General features: G+C 47.1%; 1 protein-coding gene across 2 annotated transcripts; it reads right to left on the bottom strand.

The window, feature by feature from the left end:
• Positions 1-68: 68 nt before the first annotated feature.
• SLC25A47 (solute carrier family 25 member 47) lies at positions 69-14,885 on the bottom strand. Of its 2 annotated transcripts, XM_054197768.1 has the most exons (6): positions 14,512-14,885; positions 9,097-9,140; positions 8,733-8,804; positions 8,282-8,464; positions 7,014-7,287; positions 69-6,313 (listed from the first exon to the last, which is right to left on the bottom strand). In XM_054197768.1, the coding sequence occupies exons 1-6, from the start codon at positions 14,537-14,539 to the stop codon at positions 6,027-6,029; spliced, it is 888 nt and encodes a 295-aa protein (XP_054053743.1). In that variant the 5' UTR covers positions 14,540-14,885; the 3' UTR covers positions 69-6,026. The 2 variants fall into 2 exon arrangements, with proteins under 2 accessions (XP_054053743.1, XP_054053744.1); XM_054197769.1 differs by lacking the exon at positions 9,097-9,140 and having other exon boundaries at positions 14,512-14,552.
• Positions 14,886-27,764: the final 12,879 nt, after the last annotated feature.

The raw sequence follows: 27,764 nt of genomic DNA, 5'->3' as shown, positions 1-27,764 counted from the left end.
CCTGTGTACCCTGGTTTGCTAGAGTGCATGCCCTTTTGGGCTACTGGGAACACGCTTCACACAAAAAGATAGTGAATATTACAAAGTAGATTGCACAGTGACTCAGGCCTGGGATCAATGCAGAAAGAATGGAGATCTGTGAGCTGAACACTGGAGAAAGAATATGAGGCTGGGTTTGCTATTGTCTTCCTCTTTGACCTGGGGCAAGTCACAGAAATCTCACCGTGCTTTTGTTTCTGCAGCTGTTTAACTGGTTTTACTGGACAAAGGAGGTTATCACAAGGTTATAAAGTTCCTTCATATTCTCAGGTGGAAGGTGGTATAGAAATGCAAATTTTAGTTTCTTGTTATAAAAAATGCCAAGTGTTAAATTATGCTGTGAAAATGAAGTCGCTGCTGGAAGCAGGGATGAAACAGGGATACTTCTAGTACCGTCTGTTCTGTTTTACTGCACCAAGTCATTTAAACTAGGGCTACTTATTTTACGATGTATTGCAGTGAGAAAATATAGTTTATTGAAATACCTCATGTAATATTTAATTACCTCCTTTCTTAAAAAGAACTTCAGTGTCTTTGCTATGATTTATGGAAGAAAAATTCAAATTATTAGCTAATTTGTTTTAATGTGTACAGTGCTGAATGCAAACTGTTAGATCTGTCTTGTATTTGTATAGAATAGAAAGCTGCTAGCCCAGACGTAGTCTTATCTGCATCAAATAAAAATACCTTTGATGATAACACAGGTGGTTATTGATGGGTGGTATTTGCAAATCATTTGAAAATACAAGGAAGGCACTTGAATGAGGTGTGAAAGATTTAAACTTTAACAGGTTTTGTATTGTGGGGCCTAGTGGACATACATTGATTGTAGCATTCTCTAACAAAAAAAAAAAAGAAAATAAAAAATCAAAAAAGCACACTTTTGTCTGTAAACCTTTGAAGTTAGCTGATTACACTTGGGTTGAGGGAGAAGTTTCCAAGGTGGGACTCCTCACTGACTTCAGTAGACCTTGGATCAGCCTGTTAGGACATGAGACCGTGCTGGGTTGTTTGTGCTGCCCGAAGCTGGTGCCGCTGCCTTCCCACCAGTGGCGGCTCTGTAACAGCGTACACGTCCTCTCCAGCAATGGCCTTGCCTTTCTGAGGTGGAAATGCCGTGTGCCAAGTTGTACATGAAGTGCCCCTCTTAGTTTATGCTTGTGGAAGGAACCAAGGAAAGACTGAAATGCAAGGCAAGCTTAGTCCTATGGCATGTGTTTCAAACGTGCTGAAAATAGCAAAGCCTAGCTTTTGTCTTTTTCTTTACAGTTTATGTGAGCTGCCATCGCTAATCTAATGCTTTATGTATTAATGTATTAAAGCAAATGTTTACCAGCAACTGTCTTTCTGTAACCCACAAGCGTAGTATCTCAGTGCCAACAAGAGGTTAACAGTCAGCAGAAAAGGTTTGGGTTTGTTTGGTCGGTTTTTTTCTTTCTTTTAAAGTGGTGGAGCAATTCTGAGAAAAGAAAAATAGCTTCTTAAATGCGGTACTAAAAAAACTAATTCTTGGTTACGGTAGACTTTAATGATGACCTTCCTGTTCTTGCAGTCCACTCTGTCATCTTTAAGCTATACATAAAAGATAAGACTTAAATTGACTTTTAAAGGACTTTTACAAACTCATAGTGCAAATTTCTTCTTTAAAATACTATATGCAGATTTGTCCTGCAAGATTTATTTCATTTATTCAGGAAAGGGAAACGTGCTCTAGGAGAAACAGTAGTGTGTTCTATTCTAACTAAGCATATGGATTAATTTTGTAATGCAGCAATTAAAACCTGTTTTGAAATTTCTAGAAAGGAAAGTGATAGCAAAAGTATTTAGTGTTTGTTTACTGAGCAAGCACCTTCCCCGAGTACTCTGTCAGATTCTTACAAGCATGCTTCTGCAATGATACAATTTCTCAGAGGAGTCTTGGCAAATTCCTAAATCTGTTGTAATTACAATTCGTGTCCCAGAGGTATGTAAAAGTCAAGACATGGCAGTCCTCAAAAGCATGCGTGAAATGTCTAAGAATGTTATCAGGCAATGTTCATTACATTTTCCTCAGCTGGTTTGTATTTTGTTCATCTTGCTGTAGTAAAATGTAGATAAAAAGTATGTATCAAACTTCTTTGATTTTACTTCTTTTTTTTCTTTTAATTTTTAAAAGGGTTAATTTACACTTCCTCTTCCTACCCTTTTAGGTGTTGATTTAGTCACCTGATAGAGCTGGTCCTTGTTTTGATGTCCAGTGCCTTTCAAGTAGTGAAATTGGGTGCCTTTTAACCCCCTCTTATCCAGTCCTACCAGGCAGACTTCGGATTGCTCCCGAAGCAAGCAAATACGGGTCAGTTTTCCAAAGATTCCTTGGTCACAAGCAAGACTGGATGTTGCATTTCCCTGTGTACAGCAGCCAGCTCAGAAACGGGGGAAGGTCGATGTGACCCGTTTACAGTGACGCTTCAGTAGGTTTGGTGTAAAGGCTGGTACTTCAGTGGAAACACGATACTCCACAATTGCTGTGGTCTGAAAAGCACTGATTCTGAATAGCTTCACGTGGCTCTTCCACAGTCACCAAGAGGCACGCTGAAATGGCATGCAGAAACCTACTTGGATATTCATAAACGTTGTCGGAGAAAACAGGAATTACCAGCACCATGAAAAGATGAAGCAGAACGTGCCTTCTAAAGAGAATTTTGGTTTTTTTCAAGGCCACCACCTTTGTTACTGAAAGAAATCATCTATATCAGCACAGCAAATGTGGTGCCTTCGTTCTGTTAGCTGGCCTTCGGCTAGCTACTTTATCAGAATAAGCAGTGCTGTGACTATCAGAGTAACTGAAGGTCAGGGTAATACAAAGAAATCAGAAAATAAAGCAGTCGAGTTCTGAAATCCAGAAGCCAAACACCAGAAGCTTGGTGTTCGTGTAGTGAAGTGCGTATGTACGCTGTGTCATGTCATTAAAACAAAAATTGGTTCATAATTATGTGCCTGCATTTACAGTGCTTGCACAGTCAATTCCTGTACCGGTTGGTAGTTTGTATCGGTGTGAATTAGCTGTGACTTCTTGCTGTAAGGCAGGTAATCACCCGTACACTCTGTATATTTTTTTCCAGGAAAGGCTTGTGATCAGGATGGATTGCAACGCAGTTGCCTTCCTGAAATAAACTGCCTGAAGACACAACTTACCTCTCGTGTGGCATTTGTTCGGGCCACACAAGAACCTGCTTTTGTATGGTGCTGAATACCCTGAGGCTGACAGTTCTCAGCCCCTCGCGCTGGCTTCCGCAGTTGTTCCCACTCATTTTTACAATCCATCTGCAATTCCTGTTTCTTGAAACCAGCTGTATTTCAGTTACACCCACAGGAGGAGAGGTTTTTAGTCATCCGAATGCATGAGCCTCGTAGGAAAGCTGAGCTACTTCATTTTCAAACCTCGGGTGACCATGGATGGTATCAGCGCTGCCTAACAGTAAACGGTTGTTTGGTCTGATTTGCAGGCATTTTCTTACTGTCTCTGTTTGAGGCTGTAATGCCTGAGAACAAGGTCGGCTGAGAATAATACAGGATAAGGGCGTTTCACTCCAGAAAACATCCAGGCAGAGCTGGGATGAATCACTGGGACAGCACTCGCTCAAATGCATCCCTTGTAGAAAGAGGTGAGGGTAGTAGACTCTTTAGAGCCATTTTAAGAGGAATTTCGAATCTTGAGGATTTAATTAAATCATCTGTTGTAAGTACTTACTTTCTGACTAAAGGAGCTTTGGTGCTGATGCCCCAAGATGTAACTGGGGGTGGCAGGTTGCTGAGGCCATAAGAGCTTTGGGAGAGAATCTGGTTCAGTGTTGGGTCTTTCATTTCACTCCCCTGCACCTGCCTGGTCTTTTAACCCTGCTCTTGGATCAGCTGCAGGAGCTGGGTAAAATCCTGAGAGAAGAATTATGGTGATTGTTTGATAGCACAGCTGTGAACATGTTTAAAAAGCCAGTTGAAGGCTTAGATTTCAGGAGGACAGTCCTGGAGCTTTTTAGTGGTCTCTGTCTGGAGTGGAAGAGGTCCCCTTTATTCTTTACTAGTAGCACCTGAAATTTTTAAACTTGTCATTCCAGTACAAGATCTTTTTTTATATGGCTACAGTAGCTGACATGTCCTGTCTGCTCCAAAATTGCCGTCAGTGTAGTCAAGGCTGTGCTATCAGCTGGTAAAAGTGGCTGTGGACCAGAAGGGCATCAACCCTCAATATGAGAACTGCTTTAAAAATATAGTCTGCCTCTTTCCCTCCAAAAAATGCACTTTCAGCAGAATCTGACAAGGGCTGGATCCAGTCTGTTCCAGATGGCATCATCCAGGGGTTAAAAGGCAGACAGAAAACATTTACGCTGCTCATGAGGCAGGATGAGCAAATTAAAGTATTTGTGGCTTTAGGGGTTTTCCTTCTGAAGCAATAGAGCGGGTGTTGTGTTTTTTTTTTCAACTGGCACATTGATGAAACTTTATACCTTTGTGAAAAAGATATAATTGCTAGGAAGGTCAGAAATTCTTTCAAAATCTACCTTTGACAAAAAAAAACCCAAAACCCCCAAACATTTGGCTGCTCCTGACAGTGTAGTTTAAAGGGAGAAGAGTGTGCACTTTGTAAAGGTTTTAAATCTTAATTACACTTTACAACTTCGCAATCCTCCTTTAACTTGCCTAACCCCGCCAGTGTGCGGGTTTTATGGCAGCCTTTCCTTTGAGAAGCAAAGCGGTTTCTCATCTCTTCCGACCCTCTTTCCAGGACGAGAACAGATTGCCTCCGGAGCGCCGCGGCGCCGTGGGATGCTGGAGGGCTCAGGGCTGCAGAGGGAGAAAAATCACATGGTTTATGGGAACCTCTGCCTGGTTTCGCTTTCAATGAGGCCATTAGGGCGATTATGTAAACAGAGCGTCTCTGCCACTCATTAAATAACGGCAGAAAAAGGCAAGGACGCTCATATTTCAGCTGCTACCAAAGGGATATAATTGTAGAATACCAGGGCAAAATTACAGCTGGGAAGGAAAAATTGCAGCCTGAGGCACAAATCAGAGGGCTGATGATGAGAGAGCTGGAGCACCTCTGCTGTGAGGACAGGCTGAGAGAGCTGGGGTTGTTCAGCCTGGAGAAGAGAAGGCTCCCGGGAGACCTTATAGCCCCTTCCAGTACCTAAAGGGGGCCTACAGCAGAGATGGGGAGGGACTCTCTATCAGGGAGTGTAACGATAGGACATGACACGATTGGACACGGGATAACAGTTTCAGACTGAAAGAGGGGAGATTTAGATTAGATATCAGGAAGAAATTCTTTACTGTGAGGGTGGCGAGGCACTGGCACAGGCTGCCCAGGGAAGTCGTGGCTGCCCCATCCCTGGAAGTGTTCAAGACCAGGCTGGATGGGGCTTTGAGCAGCCTGGTCTGGTGGGAGGTGTCCCTGCCCATGGCAGGGGGGTTGGAACTGGATGATCTTTAAGGTCCCTTCCAACCCAAACCATTGGGTGATTTTATGAAATGTGTAAAGTTACTGAGTGACTGCAATACAGGCGTTATGTGTAAAGAACACATGCTGGATGGTGTTAGATCTTACACAAACTTCCCCCAGCGCTTGCCTTGGTTGTGATGATCATTTTCTGTGCCAGTAGAAACCAAAATGAATCCGTTACCAAAATCTCTGACCAGACTGGCAGCTTTTTAGAACATAAATACTTGCAAGTGTTTCGAGGGCCTAAGCAGCGGCTACTGTCAAAATGCACTAACGAGATAAAAGTGAGGGAGGTTGTACATGAGTCCAAGGCTCATGGATGAGTTTGTAATCCTGTAAGAATAAAACAAAGCTGTTACTCATCCAGCTGTGTGCTGAAATGTCCATGGTTCCTAGCTGTCTATTAAAGGACACAGCGCTCAGCAGTTGTTGTGGATGTTGTGTTACACAAAAAAAAAAAAAAAAAAAAAACCAAAACAAAATACACCTCTGAACTGAGCAGCACAAGCTATTTTTTGTTTGCAAAATGATCCGTAAATCTCAGTACAGCTTCATACGTTACAAACACCACCATGTTCACAGGGAAGGCACGAATGCAGTTTAACCCCAGTCCTTTGAAAAGCACTTTTGCCCCCTCCTTCCTCACGCTTTCCCGAGCACAGTGCACGAGGCCTTTGTACTTGTGCTGGTCCGATTCCTCGGTTTGCATCCGTGATTTGATGACATCCATGGGAGTAGCTAATCCCCAGGCCAGGACTCCAGCGAAACCACCAGAAAGCAGCACGACGAGGAAACCTGCCGGAGTGACAGGCGAAGAGGTTAACTGGAGCCTTGCACCCATCATTTGTTAACTAACTCGGTGAACTTTCACGTTTTTCAGCAGTTATTTTGTCCAGCTCTTGCAGTTGTGATTTTCGGTGGTCTCACACAAAGTGCTCATTTTTGCACCCATCGTACCGGCTCAGGCAGAGGCAGTGTCTATTCTAACACTGCGCAAACTGGATGTGATGCAGCCTGAGACCCCCCCACACCCTCTGCAGCTGGGTCTACTTATTTTTATACTTCTCGGGAAGATGCTCTTTGCCGAATGTCACCTGTTTGATCTTTTCTCTAAGTGGGTAGCTGTTTTTTGGAGCCAAAACACAACCTGGACTTTATTTTCAAGCTCTGGACTGATCCCGATGGCTCCTGGGAGGTTTGCCCATGTTTCATTTCTCATTACACATCCTATTTTCGCATCAAGAGGATCTCATACCAGGCACCATAATCACCCTTCCCGCAGGGAAGGGACCCTTCCCTGAGGGACAGGGACATGCGGGCGAAGCCCTCGCTCGCAGAATGCTGGAAGCAAACACCCGGCAACCCCACACGAGGGCCGGATCTGGGCGAGGTTTTATAGGTACTGGGTGATATTTGGTGAGAGCCTAATTTCCCTCTTAGCCTGGTACTAAATTAGCCCCTTTGCAGATAATGCCAGATGCTTTCTGATACCTACCCGGTTTATTTTTCCCAGCTGGCGTGAGCCAGTCGCACAGAGCGGAATAGGTAAGGAAATATATTGCAGAAGAAGAGCAATCCCTGCAAAGCAGTGCAGAGCAGCCCTTGTAGAGACCACAAAAGCCTTCCTCCTTGGCGATCACCTTCAGACAGTGCAGAGACCCTCGGTACTTTGGCTGGGGAACAGGCTGGGGCGATGCGACGGAAGGGTGCGGGTTCCTCTGGGTCTGCATGCGAACTTTAGCCACTTCGCTAGGGGCCATCAGCAAGACCTGTAACATCAGGGGATGGTGTTTTAACCCTTTCACGCTTAAACAGTCTTTTGATCCCCCTCCTGCAAGTTCCTCGTCTCCCACCTTTCCGGGCAATAATGTTGCCTGAAGCCAGCAGGTTCCAGCCTCTTCCCCTCTGTCCCTGCTAAATCCCACCCAGCAGCAGCAGGACACGCATGAGTTGCACCGTGCAGAGTGGAAGGCGAGGCAGAGACCGACAGAGGATATTAAATACCTGAAACAACTTATTAAACCAGGTAGGCACGGAAAGGGCATGTCCACAGCTATAGGGTAGCAGACATCAGGACTCCTGTGTGTGTCTGTGTTTGGAACCAAGGCCATAAAAGGCTCTGAAAAAATTAACCTGTGTTAAGTAGAGTCCCTGCTTGCTAGGAAACACCTAGAAACCCGGCCATCTGGACTGCTCTGTAAGAGGATTGCCTGCGACCGAGCACGCGTTTCTGCCCAGCACGTCATCGGGGTGCCGGGGCGAGCTCTGCCATGTTCGCAGCACCGGCGGACGCTGACAGAAATCCATCTGCCTCTGGGAATCTGCCCCTGGATTCAGCCTTGCTCACCTCCCAGCCCCGGGATCACGCACGATGGCCAGGCGGCATGACTTCTCAGTGATGACCCATCGAGCTTTGAGTCCTGACTGGTTTGAGTTAAGTCTTTCTCACATAAAAACACCGTGAGAGCCGCTTGGGAAGTTTGCTGCCTAGGTTGTTTTTCTTCCTTTTTCTGTATTTTATTGCCAAGGTCTGGGTCATTCTTAATAGCGTGTTCTTAAGTGTTTTGGCTCCCTAAACCAAACCCGCAGAGCCGACCAGGGAGGGGATGGCGAGGGCAGAGCATGACACCCCCCATCCTGCGAAAACAAACCCACTGGGCTTGTTGCAGGCTCCCCAGAGACAAAATGTTCACTGCATTCCCAGCCTCTTGTGTTTGCGAATAAGGTCTCTTGTTGTGCTTTCTCTTTCGGCTGTTTACCTACCCGCACAGCCCCGGCACCACCACCGGCAAGAGAAACATCCAGCTTGGACGGCTTCGCGTCTGCAGCCCCGTATCGCAGCTTGCAGATGCTACAGAGGAAGTTTCTGTACGTGCCAAATGAAACCGAAGAAATCACCGATACTGAGAGGACTGACGCAGACACGCCTTTGTAAAATCCCCTAACCTAGTTTGGAAGTGAGAGAAAAGAACACTTTTAAGAGGGAATGGCCTGGGAAGGCATCTGCCCGAAAACACTGGCCATATGCTGCTGAGCCCAAAGTTCCTCCCATCTCACAGCTCATCGGCAAAGCTAAATTTCATCCTGACCCTTCTCCCAACAAATGGTTGTACGTCAGCGCTGCCCGCCCTCCCCAGACTGACAGCGGCAGCTCTGCTTCCCTGAAGCAAGTCATCCGTAACTGGTGTCAGCAGCTCTGATGGGAGGTACCTACTTTTTCTGTCCTGTATGTTTCCTGAATGCAGTGCCAAATGCCGTTGTAATGCCTCTCGGTCTGAATTCTCACCTAGGAGTACAGGGACAGCTTTGAAACACAGATATCAGATTAATAAATAAATAAATAAATAAATAAAATGCCATAGCAGCAAACCAAATAATAAAATAGCATTGCTAAACAATTTACTTTTTTTTTTAAAAAAAAAAAAAAGAAAAACAACACAACCAAATAAAGTGAAATATGTCAACGTGATAAAGGTGAAAGCATTGTCATGGGGCGAGTTTTCTAAAAAGGAGGGGGAAAAGCAAAAGGGAGTGTTGGGTTTCAGTTTGTAGTCAAGGAATAAAGCTGCAACAGGTACCTTCACTGTGTCCAGCGGGTAACCCACTGCTGTGCTTAGCCCACCTGAAACAGAGAGCGTATTGGAGACGGTTAACAGGGCACCTCACGTCAGACCCCTTTCCCCTGTCGCAGGAAGGCACGAGGAGAACGGCAGAAAATCGCAGCTTCAGAGCCCTGCCAGGCTTGGCACCAGCCCTCTCTCCAGCTCCAGAGGTGACATCTGAGCCAAGAGTGACAGAGCAAAATGCACAGATTTCTCTGCCTGACCGAGGCAGGCTCAGAGGAGGAATTTGAGTGTCACGGGAAACTTATCAGGAGGAGCAATACCACGGTGCAAGCCGGGACTGGGGGAAACACAGAAAGCGCTGCTGTGGGAAGGGTGAAGGGATGACTTCAAAACCACGACAGATGACTTGCGCCATACTGGACTGTTTCTGTTCCCCCTCTCAGGTTAAGCACTAAAGCAGCTTTGGACTATGACAAAGCACCCTCGCATACGATGCAAAGCGTCCCCACTCACACGAAGGATCTCTGGAGCAATTTTTCTTCTCCGTGCTGGACTTGGAAATAGTAAGGAATAAAAGCAGCAGTGACGAGGGCGTCTGTAAAAGAGGGGTGGTCCTCAAGCATTACAGGTTCTCAGCAATCTGTCCTCCTTCCTGAAGGCAGGAGTGGTACTGCTGCTGCCTCCTGCGCACCAGGGACTGGAGAAAAGGAGGCAGATGGCCCGCCATCCCTGCCTTTACCTCACTGCACTTCTCAGCGCTGATCTGAATGCATCTGTCAGCACATACAACAGATGATAATGGGGCTGACCAGCTAACTTCCTCCCAGTACATCAACTGTCAAGTCATCTGAGAGGAAATGAGGCTGGGGGCACAAGGGAGCCGTATCCATGTGAGTTATTTAGACGGAGACCAAGTACATACAAGACCTGGATGAGCCCTTCAGGAGCCAGGCAGTCATAGATAACAGTGCATGGCTGGTGGCTCACGAGTTGGAAACAGCCTCGCATTGAATCCTTCTTTAAATAAAAAAAAGAAGATACTTAAAAATGTTTTAGTGACGCTGGGCATTTCGCTAGGCATGTTCACCTGTGGTTACGTGGCTGCTTGGGGGCTCTGGAAAGTTCTACTACATTATAGAAAAAAGCAGCAGGTGCTGGTGTGAGTCACCAGGAAACAACCCCGAGGTGCATTACTCAGAAGAAAACAACCAACAGCGTCCTGGTTGCAGAAAAATGAGGTTTGCTCTGAAAAAAATCTCTATCAAATCTGCCACCAGACAGTGGTGACAGCAACAAAGATGGAAAACAGGGCCAAGAAGCCACCTTCTGTATTTCAAAACCAAAATGAGGTCAGGCTGGAAGAGAGACAGTGATGGGGGAAGTCACAGGCAGAGTAATACAGCTCAAAGGAGCAACGCTCTGGTCCCAGCAGAGTGACAACGCAAGAAGTCACTCGGGGCCACCTGTACTGTCCCAGATTCCCAGCCACCGGCCAGAGGTGACTGCAAACACTGACTTCGCCAGCCAGGGAAGAGTAGCACATAAGTCAATGTCAGCGTGGCAGTGCTGACCTCGGAGGTGGGGTCCCCTGGCCCAAGAACTTGTCCCAGATGGAAGGATTTGGCATCACATCAGTTTCAGACTTCCTGAACCTCCGAGGCGGCGGATGCAGGCTGACCAGGCGCTGGTGATTCAGGGGCACCGTGTGCCTTGCACAGCTAAGCCCTGGCTTGCTCCACCAGCTCAGGAAGGTAGGAGCCTTGTCCCACGCACATCAGGTACATGCTGGTTTTCATCAGTGTTTGGCAGGAAGTGTCCTTCCTTCCAGAGAAATCACCCTGTTCACTCATTAAGATGCAGAGACAGCAGCAACATAGACAAAATAAAGCAGGTTTGCCCCAAAACAGCCTATTTCCCATTGCTTCTCAGTCCTAAGGGCTCCTTCTCGCCTTGGGTCCAGCAAGGGCCAAATGTCTCCACTTGTGAGGAGACCATAAGTGTAAATTTTTCACTGCCCCCACCCCAGACCTCCAGACAACCGCAGCCTGACATGAACTGTGCTCTTTAAGAGCCAAAGCATTCAAGGCAGTTAGGTTGTCAGAGCTGAGGAGCTCAGCCAAGCCCATCAAAGGCTGAGGAAGAAGTGCTCTGCACAATGTCACGCAATATAAATAGCCTGGGACAAAGATAGCATGACCCACACATGCCCTGTGTGCACAGCAGACTCGAGCAAGGCCAGCAATGTATAGCGTGCATATGGGAGAGGGATCCTGTGGGACTCCCACTGAGTAACACTGCACCAGCTGGGATGAAAATGAATGGCAAAACCAGGTGAATGATCTCCCTTGGGTTGTAGTTAGTAATTTTTCATGCCGGCTTTATCTGAGATGTTCTCAGGTATTGTGCAGAGGTTGCAGCATCCCCTGCACACACACAGTGCAGGGACAAAGCTGGATTACCCGCTGCCTCTTCACGAGTCAGGTCGCTTCAACCAGGCAATTCAAATAAGGAGGGATGCTGGCAGGGCGGCCACCTCAAAGGGAATGAGCACAGAGCAAGCGGCAGCCGTACGGAGCCCACCAGGCTGCAACAGCTCCCAGGCGTTGGCAAACCCCTGGCTGAGAGACCCAGGGAGAAGCAGGGATCACAGTCCATGCACTGGATGGGTAGAGAGCAACTTCCAAAGACCTTTACTTTGTGAAGCGCTGGGAACATAAGAAGTGCACCATATCCTAAGTACGCGGACATCCGTCCAGTAACGTGACCCTGGCAGTGGCCAGCAGGAGCTGCTTTAGCCATAAGGACAAGGAGACAGCGTGTTCCCTCCGTAAGTGGACTATTTTATCTGACCTTGGACTGCATGTGACTGGTGTGTGACCTTGCAGTAAGGTCTGGAGAAGCCTGGGCATGCTGCAGACCCTGCTGCTCTACCACCGCTCGGTGAACCTCAGCTTCCTCTTCCCAAATCTTTACGCCTGGCATGAGCCAAGTCATCACCCTGTCATCAATCGTCAATACCCATCCCCTGCCATGGCCCAGGCTGCTGCTGTAGCAGGGCTAGAAAACACACATGGGATCATAGGAAAATTCAAGTTGGAAGGAACCTCGGGAGGTCTCTAGTCCAACCTCCTGCTCAGCTTTATTGGCCAGGAAGGACATCCTTACAGGTGAGCTGCTTTCAAGGACATCCAGCCCCATTTGGTGGTTATTGAAAGCTTCCACAGTCATTAAGCATGTTTCTCTCCCATTCTTTCCATCCAGAGTCACAGCACGTCGCTGTTTCCTGGGCTGAAGATTCTGAGCTTGTCCCATGGCCACAGAAGGAATAGCTCAGAGGAGATGCGCAACATTTGTACAGGTGCCTGAGCCAGGCTGGATCATTACATGGGATTCAAAAGGGCAGCATCTCTGCTGTTTTTCAGAGGTGCTTAAGCCATGCTTTCTCCAAAACACTCTGAAAACAGATCAAGGTCACAAGAATGTAATTTGCTAAGCAGAAACTCTGTTGTTATCTGTGTTGCCTTTTGAGTTGTTTTATGAACGTCATCTGGGTCTGTAGCCTCCTTGGGAATGTGCAAACTGCTTCAGCTCTAACAAACATAAGCCTTGAAAAAAGCTCAGCACCAAAACCATCCCAATTCTCACAGGAAAGCTGTCACACCCCTGGAAGCTGTCCCGTGTCAGGGTAGGGACCACGGCCCTGAAGCTCTGCCCAGGTACCTTGCACGTGTCTATGTGCAAGCTCCCAGGAGGGAACAGCACACTGGAAAACACCCATCTGCCAGTGAAAAGTGCTTCACCCCTCTTAGAAAAAGCCCAAGCTGGACACAAATGACAGAATGGAAAATCTTCCTCTCTGTCACCCTGGGGTCAGTGAAGTGCGTTAAAACAAGCAAAGACATTTCTGAACCCAGCTGGAGCTCCCCGGCCTGCATCCTCCCAGGCTGAGCCCATTTCCAGGGCACCCATGGGAGATGCTTGCACATGATGCTGGTGCCCGGACAGGGAGACTTCTCACAAATCGTGGCCTTGCGCAGGAGCAGGGACAGGCTGCTGAGGTGAACGGCGACTCTGAAACCGTGCTTTCAACTATCCACATCCCCTTGTAAAAGAAGTTTATCCTTAAGTGGCTCAGCTACAACTGTGTCAACAAAAGGAAAGGAGTCCAAGCAGCGAATGCAACCGTCACCGCCACGCTGAGCTGAGCCCAGTCGTTAATGGGATGTCTCAGAGGAGGTTTGGTGAACCCATCCAGGAGGGACACCCCATTGCCAGCTTCAGCACAGGGCTACTATGTCCACTGAGTACAAGGAAAGAGGAGGAGAAAGACAAGCTGGTGTGGAGGGGTTGGTTATAACCCTCTCTCCCATGAAAGGTCCTTCCTGAGCAGCATCCCCCAGCACATCTGGGAAGGCCAACACCCCGAGCAACAGGCACCTCCAGGGACGGATGCTGCTGAGATGCCACACCTTGCCCCACTTGCCCATTTTGGGTGATGAGCAATAAGGGGCTGCAGGGTAAAACTCATCGTGGTCCTTCCCAGGAAATGCACGTCTGCACCAGGATCACAGGCTGCTCCTGCCGAGGGAAAAACTGCCAAATTTCAGCAGATCTCAAAGCGAGATCTGGCATGCAGGCTTGGGCTGGGCTTCTCGGCCATCTGGCAGGTTTACCTGGCCCTTCAGGCAGCAGCGACCTCAAGGCTCTTGTCTTGGTGTTTGATACTCCACTAAATCTGATGAGATTTCAGAAAAGAGATGGGACCAGTGGCTATGTTTTGTTGTTTAAAACACAGTTGGGTTCAAGCAGCACACGCTCTAAAAATGTCTAGAATGAAATCACGCTTTTCTCCTTTTCTCTTTTTTTATATACAGCTAACCTACTTTCTCCCAGATTAAAGCCTGCTACGTAGCATGCCTGCTCTGAAATTACCAGCGCAACTGCAAATGCATCTTAACCTAAGCTGATGCAAAGACCTTCTTCACTGCGAAAAGCCATGCCTCCGCCCCTCTCATCCCACAAATCCCATCCTCAGCCCCCCAGAGCCGCCACCCCGATGCCCTGCCAGGACCCCCAGGCACCAGACACATGAGGTTTTGCTGCCCGGGCATCACTCGTCCCTTTGTATCTGCAGGCGATGGTATCCCACTTTGTCTCTTCCTATCAGAGCTTTGCCCTGTCCCGCTGCGATTAGAGCGGAGGAGGTTGCTGGGCAATGACCTCAGATGACCAAACTGCAGCGCTGCCTCTCCGCTAGCTCCGTGAGCCGTCTCCGGTGACATTTTCCACTTAATAAAGAAGAACGCACTTTTAACAAGCAGCCCCTATCAAGACTCTCAGCTTTACCACCGAGACCTGCCCGTTAGCTGAACAAGAAGGAACCACAGCGATCTGCTTTCATCAACAAGCACTACTTTATGTATTTACCTCCAATGGCCCCGGCAATGAAATCCATCCAGGCTGAGGCTGCTGCCTTAATTACCCTGATTAAGCGTTAAGGAGGTAGAAGATGGGAGGATACTGGTTCGGTCTTTCCAGAGCCCCGCAGGTCCTTCGTAGGAGGTATGATTTGCAATATGAATCACCTTCCTACTGTCTTCTCTTGCCTCTGGGGGTTGTGAGCCTTGTGGATACGGGATGAATTCGCACACTGGAGGCAGGGACGGGAATCCTGGAGCTGTTCCAGGAACACAGTGAATAAGTAATCCCGTGAAGCCCTGCAACGCTGCGCCAGAGCCGCTGTTCCCCCGTGCCTTTCTGCTTGAAAAATCACAAGGGGTGGTGCCGTGTAGGGGGACGCTGGCTGTGAAGGGGCCATTCCCCGTTGTCCTCATTAACCCCAGAAGACAGCCTCGCACACTTGTTGGAGCGTGCAATGGAAGAAGTGGCACGGGTGGCTGTGTATGAAACACATTCTTCCCCCATCCCAATGCACCCTTCCTTCTTCCGATGGAGCAGACCCCCTTCCCACCAAGGAAAATTCCTCGTGCCCTTCCCAAGGATTTTTCCTCAGCTTTTCTAACCCACTAACCTCTACCCAGATCCCCAGAGATTATTACCTGCTCGTTGTGTATACACAGGGTGAAGCCCAGAAATAAACCCAACCACATACAAAGCTTTTGCTTCCCTTTCAGACCGCAGGGTAGTTTTCCCAGCCCCTGGAGGAGCTCTGCTGCTTCTCTTCTTGCTCAACCTCCCAGCCCTCTTTCCAATAGCAGCGCCTTGCTGAGTTCAGTGGCAGAGCAGGATTCACGGTTGCTGCTGCCCATACTCCAATGTTTTGCCCCACGGGGAGACGGAAGATGGATTTTGCTGGGAGTCTGGTCCGGCACCTAATTTTTTCTTCCTAATTGACACCCAGCACAGGGTGGTAATCTCAGCAGGGGAAAGAGAAAAGGACAGAGAGACCTGCTGGTCAAGGAGAACCAAGAGCTCAAGAAAACGCCATATTGCCTATTTTTGTACCACAGCCCCGTACCGGTGGGCTGCCACATCTACACGGGAAAGGTTAAGTTTTGCCCGGAATGAACCTGGAAACCGAAGTCCTGATGCAGTGAAGGGCTTGCCAAGTCATGACCTGAATCGTACTCCTCTTGAAGAGGTTTCCCCGGGTCAGAGCCAAGGCACATTGGCAGCAGAGGGAAAAGACAATTTCACGGCTGCTGCCCCCCTGGGTTGGCTTCACAAAGGAGCTGAGGACTTTAATCCCCAGTGGACTCCTGCACATTGCCTATTCCTATTCCACATTCCAGAAGAACCTATTTCTCACTGAAGAGCATATTTTGAATGGGCTGATGTGTCAGCGACATATAGCACAGCTCAGTGTGAGGGCTCAGAGTTTCTTGGAACTGAAAATGAAAGGATTTTTAGCAACTTGCTTCCCATAATTTCTTACATGTCCTTCCCTGAACACTTTCTGTGCTGGAGAGAACAGTTTATTCCAGTGTAACATGATGCAAGGACAGCAAAAACTTAAAAAGCAGAAGTAAAATATTATCTAGGGAGGTAGCAATGTAGCCACTAAAACACACTGGGTTATTCAGTAGCCCTTCCTTGTTACACCTGGTGACCACACAGGAGTTATTAACAGTTCATCAACAGTCTGTATGTGCCAAGTGCGGGGAAAGGTGCCGCTTCCACTTCTCCCTCCAGCCATTCCCGGCTGCTGTCCTTGCGGGCCCCCTCCAGCCGCGGGACGAGGTGTGGGACCTGCCGAGTCAGCGGCACATGGGGACAAGGACACGGCCCCCTGCGGAGGGGCAGCTCCTGGTCACCGCAGAGATGGGGCAACCTGCCGACCCACACTGCAGCCATCACCGCCGCCTTCGGGACCACTGTTTAGACACCACTGTGTAATATCGCTTTGCTGGGAGCTGCTTGCAGACAAAGCCAAGAAACTCATTATATTCCCAATATGAAAGTGTTGCTGTGCATTCCCTCCCATCGGGTGGCCGTGGGTGTCATGGGGCTGTAATTTTTCCACTTATTGCAGTGAGTGGTGCAATATCAGCAAGAAAATAGAGACTGGCTGGCATGTTACACCCAAAGACTAAAGTGTCAGGGCTAATAAGTGTTTCCCTTGAAATGTCACCGGACCACGCAAAATTTCTACCTTCTTTAGCTGAGCTGAACAGCTCAAAGGGAATCTTCCTCATGAAACCTTCTGAGGTTGTAAAAAAAAAAAAAAAAATTAACAAGCCCAAAACTTTCCCTTTGCAACAGAAAATTAAACCCTTTTTTAAATTATTTTAACCTTCATTCGCATCAACGCTTCTATCAAAATATTGATTTACTTTATATGGCACAAAGCTGACTACAGATCCAAGCATTTTGATAATCTGATAATGGTTTGGGTCACTTCTATGAGGTATACCGGGATAAGTCATGTTTTCCACTTGACTGGAATTGCTCTGCCAACAGAGGCCGTTTGGAAGGCAGCCATCTGAAAGAAGAATATTTTGGGGCTTGAGACATTTCATTTTGTCGCACAAAGTTGTCACTGTGGGCAGCCAGCTCCGGAGGGATGCACGCACACAGCTACTCTGGGGACATCTGCCTCGATGGGGGCTTAGCGGGGTAACATGAGCCCCCAGCAAACGCAGCCACCACTACTGTAGTGTCCATTACTTTGCTCCCGGTGTCTGGCCAGGACTTAGAGGCAAATAGCACCCAGTGCCATGCTCATCACCTGTGTGTGACCCGCTCAGCATGGCCACCATCCGAAGGTGGCAAGGGCAGAGCCTTCTGGAAGAGGAGCCCCACGTGAGAGTTGAAATGTTCACACACCATCATGGAGGAAGGTATAATTCAGCATGAAGGAAGCCCTATCTGAGAAATAAAGCCTGTTTTACTGCATTTGCTGTTACCTGCTGGCATGCCCCGAGCAGTACAGACCAACTCCCTGCTAAAGAGAGTGATCCTGAAGGCAGGGATTCAGCCGCCCTTACCAGGAGTCATCCTAGAGACATAGAGTCCTTGAGGTCTCACTGTCCTTCACACCTTGCTGGAGGAGCTTCCTCCTTCATCCCCTCTTCCTCAGGTTTCAGAGATACCCCAGCTCTCAGACACCTGCCACTTTAGAAACGCTTACCAGCATCGAGCCTTCCAGTGCTTCAGGTCAACAGACACCCCAAGAAATCCAGCCCAAAGAATCTCGAATTATCAGGAAGAACTTCAAGATCAAATACGAGTCGTTCCTGTCACCCTTTGTCCGAGGACTGAGAGAGATCACTGCTAGTCCAGCTTGCAAAGAAACGCCATGGTCCATGTCTATGCAGGAATGAGGGAAAGTGCCTGGTCTCAACCCAGGTGGTCATCTCAAAGCATGCCCTTAGGAAATGACACATGAAACGCATGCTTTGAGCCTCCACAAGGAATAGGACTCCCCTAGAAGTAACTCACAAGTCCTTTCCTACAGTAGCAAACTGTTTAAGACCGATTTGTTCAAAAGGGGTGAATTTCACAGGGGATGTTGAGAAAGCAGAGCGTGGAAAGTGCTGTCAGATGAAAAGGCAAATCTGATGATATGGAGCAATCTGCAGGAAATTATGAAACTAAGTGACAGAAAAGCAAGGAAGGCCTTAATTTTGCACAGTGCATGATGGATGAAACACTCCATTTGCTTCAGAGGAGGAGGCAGCTGTTTCTGCCCACCCAGGCAGAGCGAACTGCTCCACAGCTAAGGTGGCAGCGGGGTTAGAGGACTGGTACAAGCATATGGAGCAAAAGGAAAGGTGGAGATGGAGACTTTAGGTTGGTGTTCAATGTTAAGTAACATCTTTTAGGTGAGACAAAAAAACAAGGACATACCTTTACCCCACTCCTTCCATAGATGACTCCCAGGACATTCCCAGCTCCATCCACCCTGCAAAGCCCGTCCTCTTTCTCCTCTGCAACCACCTGTGAGCTCATCGAGCCAGGTTTGATGAGAAAATGTTCCTGCCTCGTCTCCTGCCACAACACACTGTGTTTTCATAGAATCATAGAATGCATTGGGTTGGAAGGGACCTTTAAAGGTCATCCAGACCAACCCCCCTGCAGTAAGCAGGGACGTCTTCAACTAGATGAGGTTGCTCAGAGCCTCATCCAGCCTGGCCTTGAATGTCTCCAGGGTTGGGGCTTCCACCACCTCTCTGGGCAACCTGTTCTAGAGTCTCACCACCCTCATTGTAAAGAATGTTTTCCTAATGTCTGATCTAAACCTACCCTGCTCTAGTTTAAAACCATTGCCCCCCATCCGATCGCTACAGGCCCTTGCAAGCAGCCCCTCCCCAGCTTTCCTGTAGGCCCCCTTCAGGTACTGGAAGGGGCTATAAGGTCTCCCCGGAGCCTTCTCTTCTCCAGGCTGAACAACCCCAACTCGCTCAGCCTGTTTTCTATCCCCCTCGCACTGCGTGATAGCCCACTCACACGCGTGTCCGTTATTTCCCATCCAGTTTATTTTAGAAAAATCCTTGACTGCAGAGACTGTTCAAACAGCGTTACCCCGCTTCGTCACCGGGCTGTTTGCACATTGCGGAATGGGAAAGAGTGACACCAGCAACCCTGGGGTGGCAGAGCCTGGCCCTTGGCTTGGGCGGCAGGGGGTGGGAAGGGGGGTGGAACCTTCTGGCTCCAGCTGTGTTATGGATTTTTGAATCAAAGTGTCTCATTGTCCTTTATCTCAGGTACTAATGAAAAAAAAAAAAAAGACACAAAACCCAATAATTCCAAGGACTCAAACATTCGCAGCAGGAATTTCACAGCAAAACAAACAAAACCGGTAATGAAACCACTTTGAGCGTTGGCAACTGTGTCTAGGTATATAACAGCTTTTAGCCAGGTATAAGTGATCAGTGATTTCACCTCTGGAAAGCTGATATAAGGTTGTAATGTTTCCACAAGCATTTCCAAGGGAAAGGAAAATAATACATTTCCAAGAGGACTGAAGATGATTGCAGTAATTTAAGAAGCAGCACAGATTTTCTGGCTTTGGGCAAGTCACAATCTCCCTACACCTAATCTTCTCATCAGCACAACGGGTGTGCTGTATGTCCGCTGCCGTGAAGTCACCGCACTTGTCAGAGTGCCATAAATCCCTTTTCAGGAGTAAATCCTGGGAAAAGGTGGACGTAACAACATCAGCACCCATCCTATGCAAACACCCATTTGGAAAGATAGATACATACATAGACAGATAGATACATAGATAGCTACATAGATAGATGGATGGATGGATGGATGGATGGATGGATGGATGGATGGATGGATAGAAAGATAGATACATAGATAGATAGATGGATGGATGGATGAATATATAGACAGATACATAGATAGATGGGTAGATGGATGGATAGATAGATAGATACATAGATAGATAGATGGATGGATGGATGAATAGAGAGATAGATAGATAGATGGATGGATGGATGGATGGTTGGATAGATAGATAGATAGATAGACAGACAGACAGACAGACAGATAGATAGATAGATACTAAAAATGGCATTTCTCTCATGGCTCTTTTTAGGTGCTATATAACTCTTCCCCCCGAACCCTGATCTCTACAATACAAAAGGGCAAATGTGACAGTGCACCACCTCAGTCAACTCCCGTAAAGGAATTTATGCTGACCGACATTGCTAGTGCTTTGGAAGGACTCCTGTCTGTGATAGAGGGAGGGGACGTCAGGATTGGTATTGACTTTCTGATTGCACTTTGAGCCTCTTCCCAACCTCTCACAGGTTTTCTGCACTTTAATGAGCGGAAGATGTAGCCAGTGACCTGGCAGCAGGCTTGGAGAGGGAGAGCAGCAGAGGGAGGCACTCAGCTTCCCGGCCTCCTCTTCCCCACCAGGCAATAATGTGCTTTTTATTTGTCATGATGATGTTAGTGCACAACCCTCAACCTTTTCAGCAGGGGTAGTTCAGGCGCTAGGCAGTAAAACACAGCTGCCGTGGTAGGAACAGCCCCAGATCCACTGAGGATGCTGTTGCAGTATCAGCGCTCGCTCCAGAGTCTATGGCTCTGTGTCTCTTTCTCCAGTATTCTCAAACCGTGTCTCCCTCAGATCTGTGCTGTACACCAGTGAAAAATGCATGAGATGATGGTACGTCATTTTGACTCGCCAAGAGTCTTCCTTCCCTTTGGAACTGTCTGATTTGATGTGATTTAAGAACCTCAGAGCTACTTGGAAATTTGGAAGGAAACTCAGCTCTAGAACTGTAAAGCATTGTTATTGAGGGCTTTGATATGAGCTGCTAAAATCACATGGGAAAGATTGTTATAAAGATACTTAACTGGCAAACCTGGCACCAGTGAGTTCAGAAAAGAAAACTTTTTCAAAATGCCAGCATTATTATGAGCTTATGTTAAGAGGGGATATATGCACAAGAATTTAAAATGTTTCATCTTGCAGGAGTGGAAAACAAGTGAAAGTACACTGAATGAATTAATGCATTCAAGCAAAAACCAAAGCATCTCCCTTAAAAATTCTGCTACAAAGCAAGTTTAATTCCAGTGAAGATCCCCGTATTGTTGGGGCCAAAGAGCTGCTTATATCCACACTAGCTTCATCAACACTGGTTCAGGGATCTCTGCTGTAAATCTTTGTAAGCAGTGTACACAGTCCTAGCAGAAATAGAGAGCTATTTCATCAGCAAACGTTCAATTCTGTGCCTCCAGTATCAACCTGATCTTTTCCATGGGCTCAAGCTGGAGAAAAATTTGAGGTCTAAGCCAGAAGTTTCCGTAGCTTTTTCAGCAGCACCTCCAGCATTAGCAAAGAATACTCAGACACCAGTACTAACGGTACTGGTCTCTGAATATCATATGAAGTTCACAGCCTCGCTTATCACTCTTGCCTTTTCCCTGGCGTCAGTTCAGGAGCTGTATGAGCGCCCATCTCGCCAGAGTGCTCGGGAAGTTTCTGCAAAGGCACATTAGTCATTCTGCTAAACCTGTTCTTTCAGTTTCTGAGAAATGGGTGGCTTTTCTGTATGCCTAATTCAACAACAAATGTATTCCACGTGAGAGCTGGAAGCTCACACATGACCCAGCAGGAAGCTGCCTTGAAGACAGGCCAAGATATTAAAAATATGTCTGCACATAAACCTTACTGGCATTGCCTCACAACATGTTCCCACTTTTTTTGTCTGTCTCTTCTCATTCATTACTGACTGGTGCGCCACGCTGTGTGTATACACTGCTGAATAACTTAACATTTAGATTCGGCTGGAGACCTGGCCTCCCAGTTGTTGACTTTGCATGCGGACACAAGCTGTGCCAGAGGATTTCAAGTACACGGTGTTGAAAGTATATTTGTATAGCTGTTGGCAGTGAAAAATCATTTGCCTCACAGAAATGTTCCTATAAGTACTGGGTGGCTTAAAAACAAAGACAGGAGGCTGGCAGAGGAAGTTCTCCTAGCTCTGCCTCCTGTTCCCCTAGGACAAATCAGTTTTACCAGTTTCCTTATCTATGAAATGGGCATAACTGCACGTTTTTACTTCACAGAAACAGCCTGAGGCTTAGGTTATATTGTCTGTAAATCCAGACTACAAAATGCTATAAAGATGCCAACTGCTGAGTTTTTATCTTCCTTTTCTGAATGATTTCACAACAGGTTTTGCTCACTGTCAACAGCCACGAGTGTATTTGTGGAGTGACTGAGTAACATGCAGAGGGAGAGATGGGTAAAGCTGCTTGGCTAATAGATAGTTACTAATTCAGGCAACTGGACTCAGTGCCCACCCTCTTATCTCAGCATGGCTCTTCGTGGTCCCTGGCATCTCAAAACTCTGCTGCCAAACAGCTTAGCAATTGGCTTCTGCTGGAGACCTGCTCTCCATATACCTGACTGTATGTGCACACAAAGTCTTCTGGTCTTCTCCAAGGGAGGCCAGCAGCAAAGAAACACGCTCCACCTGCAGCAAACGTAAGAGGGCATAGTCCTCATAATATTTCAGGTACATTGGATACAGCTCCTTCCCCAAACATACATTAAAAAATAATTATCATGTCTTAGCCATCACAGAACCAGCACAGGCCAGAGAATAAAGATGGGACTTACGAAGAGAGAAGAAAAGACCCAGCATGGGGGGGGGGTGCTTGTGTAGGTCCGCCCTCTCCAGCCTGCTTGCTGACTGCTTGAAACAAACAGGACAGAAGAGGAAAGACTCAGCAGTTCAGTTAACAGAACTCAAAGTATATATGAGCTTTGAAATTAAAGGTGATGCCAAGGAAGGGACTTTGGACTAATGCCTGTAGGCAGCTTTTCCCCATTTTTCACTCTGCTCGTTTCTCATCTGCTCCCAGGGAAGCACACAGCGGGGTTTGCTCTGGATTTGTATTTCAAACAAAGCACAAGACAACTGACTGCAAACAGGGATGGATTCTTCCTCAGAGTGTGATCAAAAATGTTGTTGACTCTTTTAAGTGCAGGTTATGCTTCTTCCTCTTGCCTTTTCCAACCAGACAGTATATTTAAAACCAATAACCCAACTAAAAGGCTCCTCTGCATACACAATACACATGGGGCAGAGGCTGAGACAAAGAACAGAAGGTGCATGTCAGAACTTGGCCACTTCTGCTTAAAATGACAAGGGACAAGATTTCCAGAACATGTGTGCACCCAGTAATCAAAATGTTTCCACTTTACCAGGATAAAGCATGGAAAGTTGGAGCTATACCAAACTTTTCAGGACATTTTGCAATTTACAGCATACTAAGCCACTCCCTTCCTGCAGCACCTCTCAGTCTCCGCCTCTCTCAAGCTCAACACCTCAGACATTGGCTTAGACAGTTGTTGGTCAGCCAGGTCCATGACTTCCCTTGGAACAGAAGGGGTCTCATATCCTGGGATTCTCACCAGGACATTTTGGGAAATCACAAAGGCCCTACCCATCACCAGATCTACAAGCAATGCAGCTCGATTTCAACAGCACTTGACTCTTGTACAAATGCATCAGTTACATCTCGTGCATTGAAACACCAGTCTTATCAAGGGGTTTTATCAGGATGGGAGGTTTCAACATTTGATATACAGTACCTTTGAAGCCAGTGGGATAACAACGTCAGAGAATACCCTAAAGCCACCCAAGGTCAAAAAGTTAATGGATAATAAAGGCATGCAGTCCCCTCTGAATGGTGCCTTAGCTGCTCTGTCTTCAAAGACAGCTGCATCCTGAGGATCTGGAGTATCCTCACGACCTGACTCAATAACATAACATTGAGTGGGGCAATGAGTACAACAAGTGGGGCAACCAGTACAACAGTGTTTAGCAAAACAAAGAAAATGGACTTGAATCCACACAAAGGTACTCTGTGAACTCACCTGGAGCAGAATCGTTTTCAGACACTGAGTGTTTCCACAGAGCTGCTCAGCTTCTAAGTTTTTTCTTATGTACTTAACGTTGTGCCCCAATATTTCTCTCATTTCACCATGTGGATTTATTTTTTGCTGCATTAGATGGTCAGCCTTTTGGTGCAGCACTAGCTGATCTTCAAGCCCAGTTGTGCTGGACTGCAGTCTCTGGAAAACACAAGGTTCTCCTTGCAAGCGTTTTGCTTGCGTAAATGTAACATTCACACGGCTGCAAGCGCATGGTCTAAATGCCATGTGGGTTCACATCATAAACAGGGGACAGAGAGAAAGCTGCTGCCCCAAAGAATCTTTGAAGAGTGATTCAGGGAGCCCAAGTAGGGCCTTTGAGAAGCTCAAAATCCAGTTGCAGCTCAAAATAAAGAGAGAAACTGATGCATTTTTCTGGGTGACATGATGAGTACTGAAGTTGTGATGGTACCTTAGAAGATAAGGAAAGGGCTGAGGGCAGAAGGCTGTATGAAAGGAAATTCTCCTGCCAGGCAGTCCCAGAGCTGGCCAAGCCCCAGTGAAGCTCTGGGGAGCAAAGGGGAGACCCCTCTCCATCCACCACCCTCCACGTTCTAGTGGGACATGTCTACTGGGACACGGCCAATTGTTGATGCCAAGTTCACAAGCAAACAAAGATTTTGAAACACCTGAGTCAACAATGTGTATTTTATTGCATGCCATCGCCACCAGAATTTCTGCAAGTTTATCACAACTCCACATTTCTGTTCCTTTCCTACTTCACTCTGCTTTTGTCCTTTCTCCTCGTGTTTCATTTACCTGAAGTGTCAATTCTGCCCTGCTGCTTCTTTACTCTCCTCCTTATTCTTTTCCCCTCCCTGCTCTCCCAGTTCCCTTTCCTGGCTTTCCATTCAGGCTCACCTTCTCCCAGATCATCCCTGGGTGCCATCAAGGGCAGCAGGCGGCCAACACAGTCACTTCTTGCCACGAGAACGAAGGGGAACCTTCTCTCCTATCTCACCCCTGTAGCAGCACCTGCAAAGCCTCTTCCATGTGAACTGCCACCGTTCAGACCTAAAAGACAACAGGAAAAAGGGAAGAGGGTCCTTGAAAGATGACATTAAATTATAACACAAACCGTTTCTCTGAGACGTGGCAGTGCTGCTGCGCTACATGCTGGTAGGTCTTATATGTTTCCCAAGCTGCCATCAGCTCTCTCTTTTCTGCTTTCTCTATTTGATGATCCCACATGTCATCATCCAGCAGGGAAGCTAAATGCTCCCAAAGAAGAAGAAAGCAGGGAGAGCACAGCCCTTCACTCTAGCTCTCTAGGGGATGTGTCCCAGCCGGTTGTAAGTTGTGTTTGGATCTGCCTCAGCAGAACAAAAGGAAAGGCAGCCGCAGCTGAGCCGAATCTATGGAGCCTGAAGGGCACAACAGCTCCCAACAGATGTCTGAGTCATGCTCTGAGACAGAGGCATCACGCATCAACAAAGCAGATGCAAGATGAGACGCAGCTTTTGAACTATCTAGAAGAACAGCAGGAGTGAAGAGGAGAACCATCAAATCTGGGTTTCCTTGAGTGTCAGGTTACCTTTCCTCTCCAAAACTGTTTCTGTACTGCACAAGTGAGGCCCTGGATCAACAGCCAAAATGTCTGGCCTAATACTACTGAAATGTAAGAGCTATATGACTTCCTTCCTGTTATCACAGAGCTCTGATGGAAGCCACACGCAAATATAAGCATCTATATTGACTCACTGTCCCTCCCTCGTACAAGCTCAATAAACTCCTCTGCATTCATACAACGTTGCCTCACAAGTGTAACTTGAGCTGAAAACAAAACAAAACCCCAAGCAAGAAAAGATGAACAAAAGAGAAACTCCCCAGTGGGACGAAAGCCATACTCTTCAGCAGACCAGCCCTTGACATCTCAGACTTTATACCAATGAGCACTTGAAGTTCTCTCTGTGCTAATTTATAAAGCGTCCCCCGGCCCTCTTTGAAGTGCTGGCCTGCTGCAGTGGGGTTTGGTAGCACTGAATAAAACATTGAGTAGCATTGAATACAGCTTATTAGGAACAGCTCAAGCATGCAGGAACAAGACAGGCCTTTGGAGATTGCAGCAACCTGGGAGGGGCTGCCCAAACATCGACAGCAAGATTAGAATTCAAGTGATCTTGAAAAACTGGAAAAACGATCGGGGAAAAAGCAATTTAGCATGGACAGTTAGGAGTAACTATGCAGGAAGAAGTGGCACGTACAAGACAGGGAATGTCATGGCACGCAGCTGGTCTACTGAAAAGGGTCTGAGGCACATCATGCGTCACAGGATGCCCTTAGGTCAACAGTGTCATGTTAAGTTATGTTATGTTACATTATGTTATGTTATGAAAGGACTTTTGCCTATACCTGACCTCATACTCAGAAATATGAAGAAGAGTGTTGTCTGCAAACACCCAAGGTAATCTCCCATTACTCACTCAGCAAGGCCTTGGGGGTCAGTTCAAGAAGTCCAGATCTAATGAAGAAAGTGGGGTAAGAAGAATCAGAGGTCAAAAGACGATAATCAATGTAATTCAGAGAAGAAAAGACTAAGATTTGAAACTGTCTTCAGGTAACCTAAAAGGTACCTGCAAAAAGAGAGGTAATAAATTGTTTCCCCTGTCCATTGTGGGCAAACATTAAAATTACAAAACACTTCTGGTGGAGAAGGTAATTTCTCTGAGGCAGCTTGCCTGCAAGATCAGAGGATTTGAATAACAGATTAAAACCTCTTTGGCCAGGAATGTTTCAGGCCAAGCTGATGCTTCCAAGGCTTGTGCTACAAGACAGATGCATACAACACCTGGCCTTCCACCGGCAGAGCTGTGGCGCATGATTGCACCTCCTCTTGTGCATGCCAGAGTACACAAGATTCCCAGAAAGCCACTTCCACCTCTACTTGGAGAAAATGTCTAAGGAAAAAGGACTGGTTGGGGCTTCCTGTCTGATTCTGAGGACTGGCTGCAGGTGTACGGGTTCGGCAAGGTCTAAGGTCCCTGTTAGGAGGTGGGAGGGTGTGTGGTAGAGCAGGACTGGGCAGCTCCCGAAGCCGTCGGTGCTACGGCAGAGGGCAGGGCCAGCCCACCTACCTGCTCTCTGAACCCAACTGGATCTCCACAGGTGGGACAGGTATGTGCATCAGGGAACCCAAAGCATCCTGGAGACACCGGCGGGGCAGGGGGGGGGGCTTGATTTGATTTGACAGTGTCTAGAGATGAGAAGGAACCCAAATGAGCGCCCTGAAGATTGGAAGAGGATATGGGAAAGCTCAGGGATTCATTGAATGCTTTGCATTTCCATTTTATCTGCTTATTAATTGTAATGATTGTCCAAGAGCTGATATATCTGGGACAGGTTCTCAGGATTTGTTCTGTAAGTGGTAGTTTCAGTCCTCCTTGGAAGCATCCTTGGTTTTGTTGTGTCTTCTTTACACAGAAGGTAAAAGTTGGTTTCATTTTTAATGCACTATTCCATTGCAAGATTTTATCAGCTGTGTATTGAGCAGCTACACTTAGAAAAGGACTGCCATGCCACGGAAAGCAATTTTAAAAGAGGAAAAAAAAAAAAGAAAAAGAAAAAGAAAAAGAAAAAGAAAAAGAAAAAGAAAAAGAAAAAGAAAAAGAAAAAGAAAAAGAAAAAGAAAAAGAAAAAGAAAAAGAAAAAGAGAAAAAGAAAAAATCCAGCTTCTTTACCATCCTGCTTCTGGAACTTGCTCTCTTAAAAGCTGACTCTGCAGGCCCTGAAGAGATCATGTTACTCCAAACAAAGCTGGAATAGGCGACTTATTGTTCTAGGCCAGTGGTATTCCCCTTTCTCAGCCATTGCC

The sequence above is a fragment of the Rissa tridactyla genome, chromosome 4, assembly GCF_028500815.1.
Source record: "Rissa tridactyla isolate bRisTri1 chromosome 4, bRisTri1.patW.cur.20221130, whole genome shotgun sequence".
In the NCBI taxonomy this organism is placed as follows: domain Eukaryota; kingdom Metazoa; phylum Chordata; class Aves; order Charadriiformes; family Laridae; genus Rissa; species Rissa tridactyla.
The sequence above is the reverse complement of the archived record's forward strand: the minus strand, read 5'-3'. Positions and strand labels throughout refer to the sequence as shown.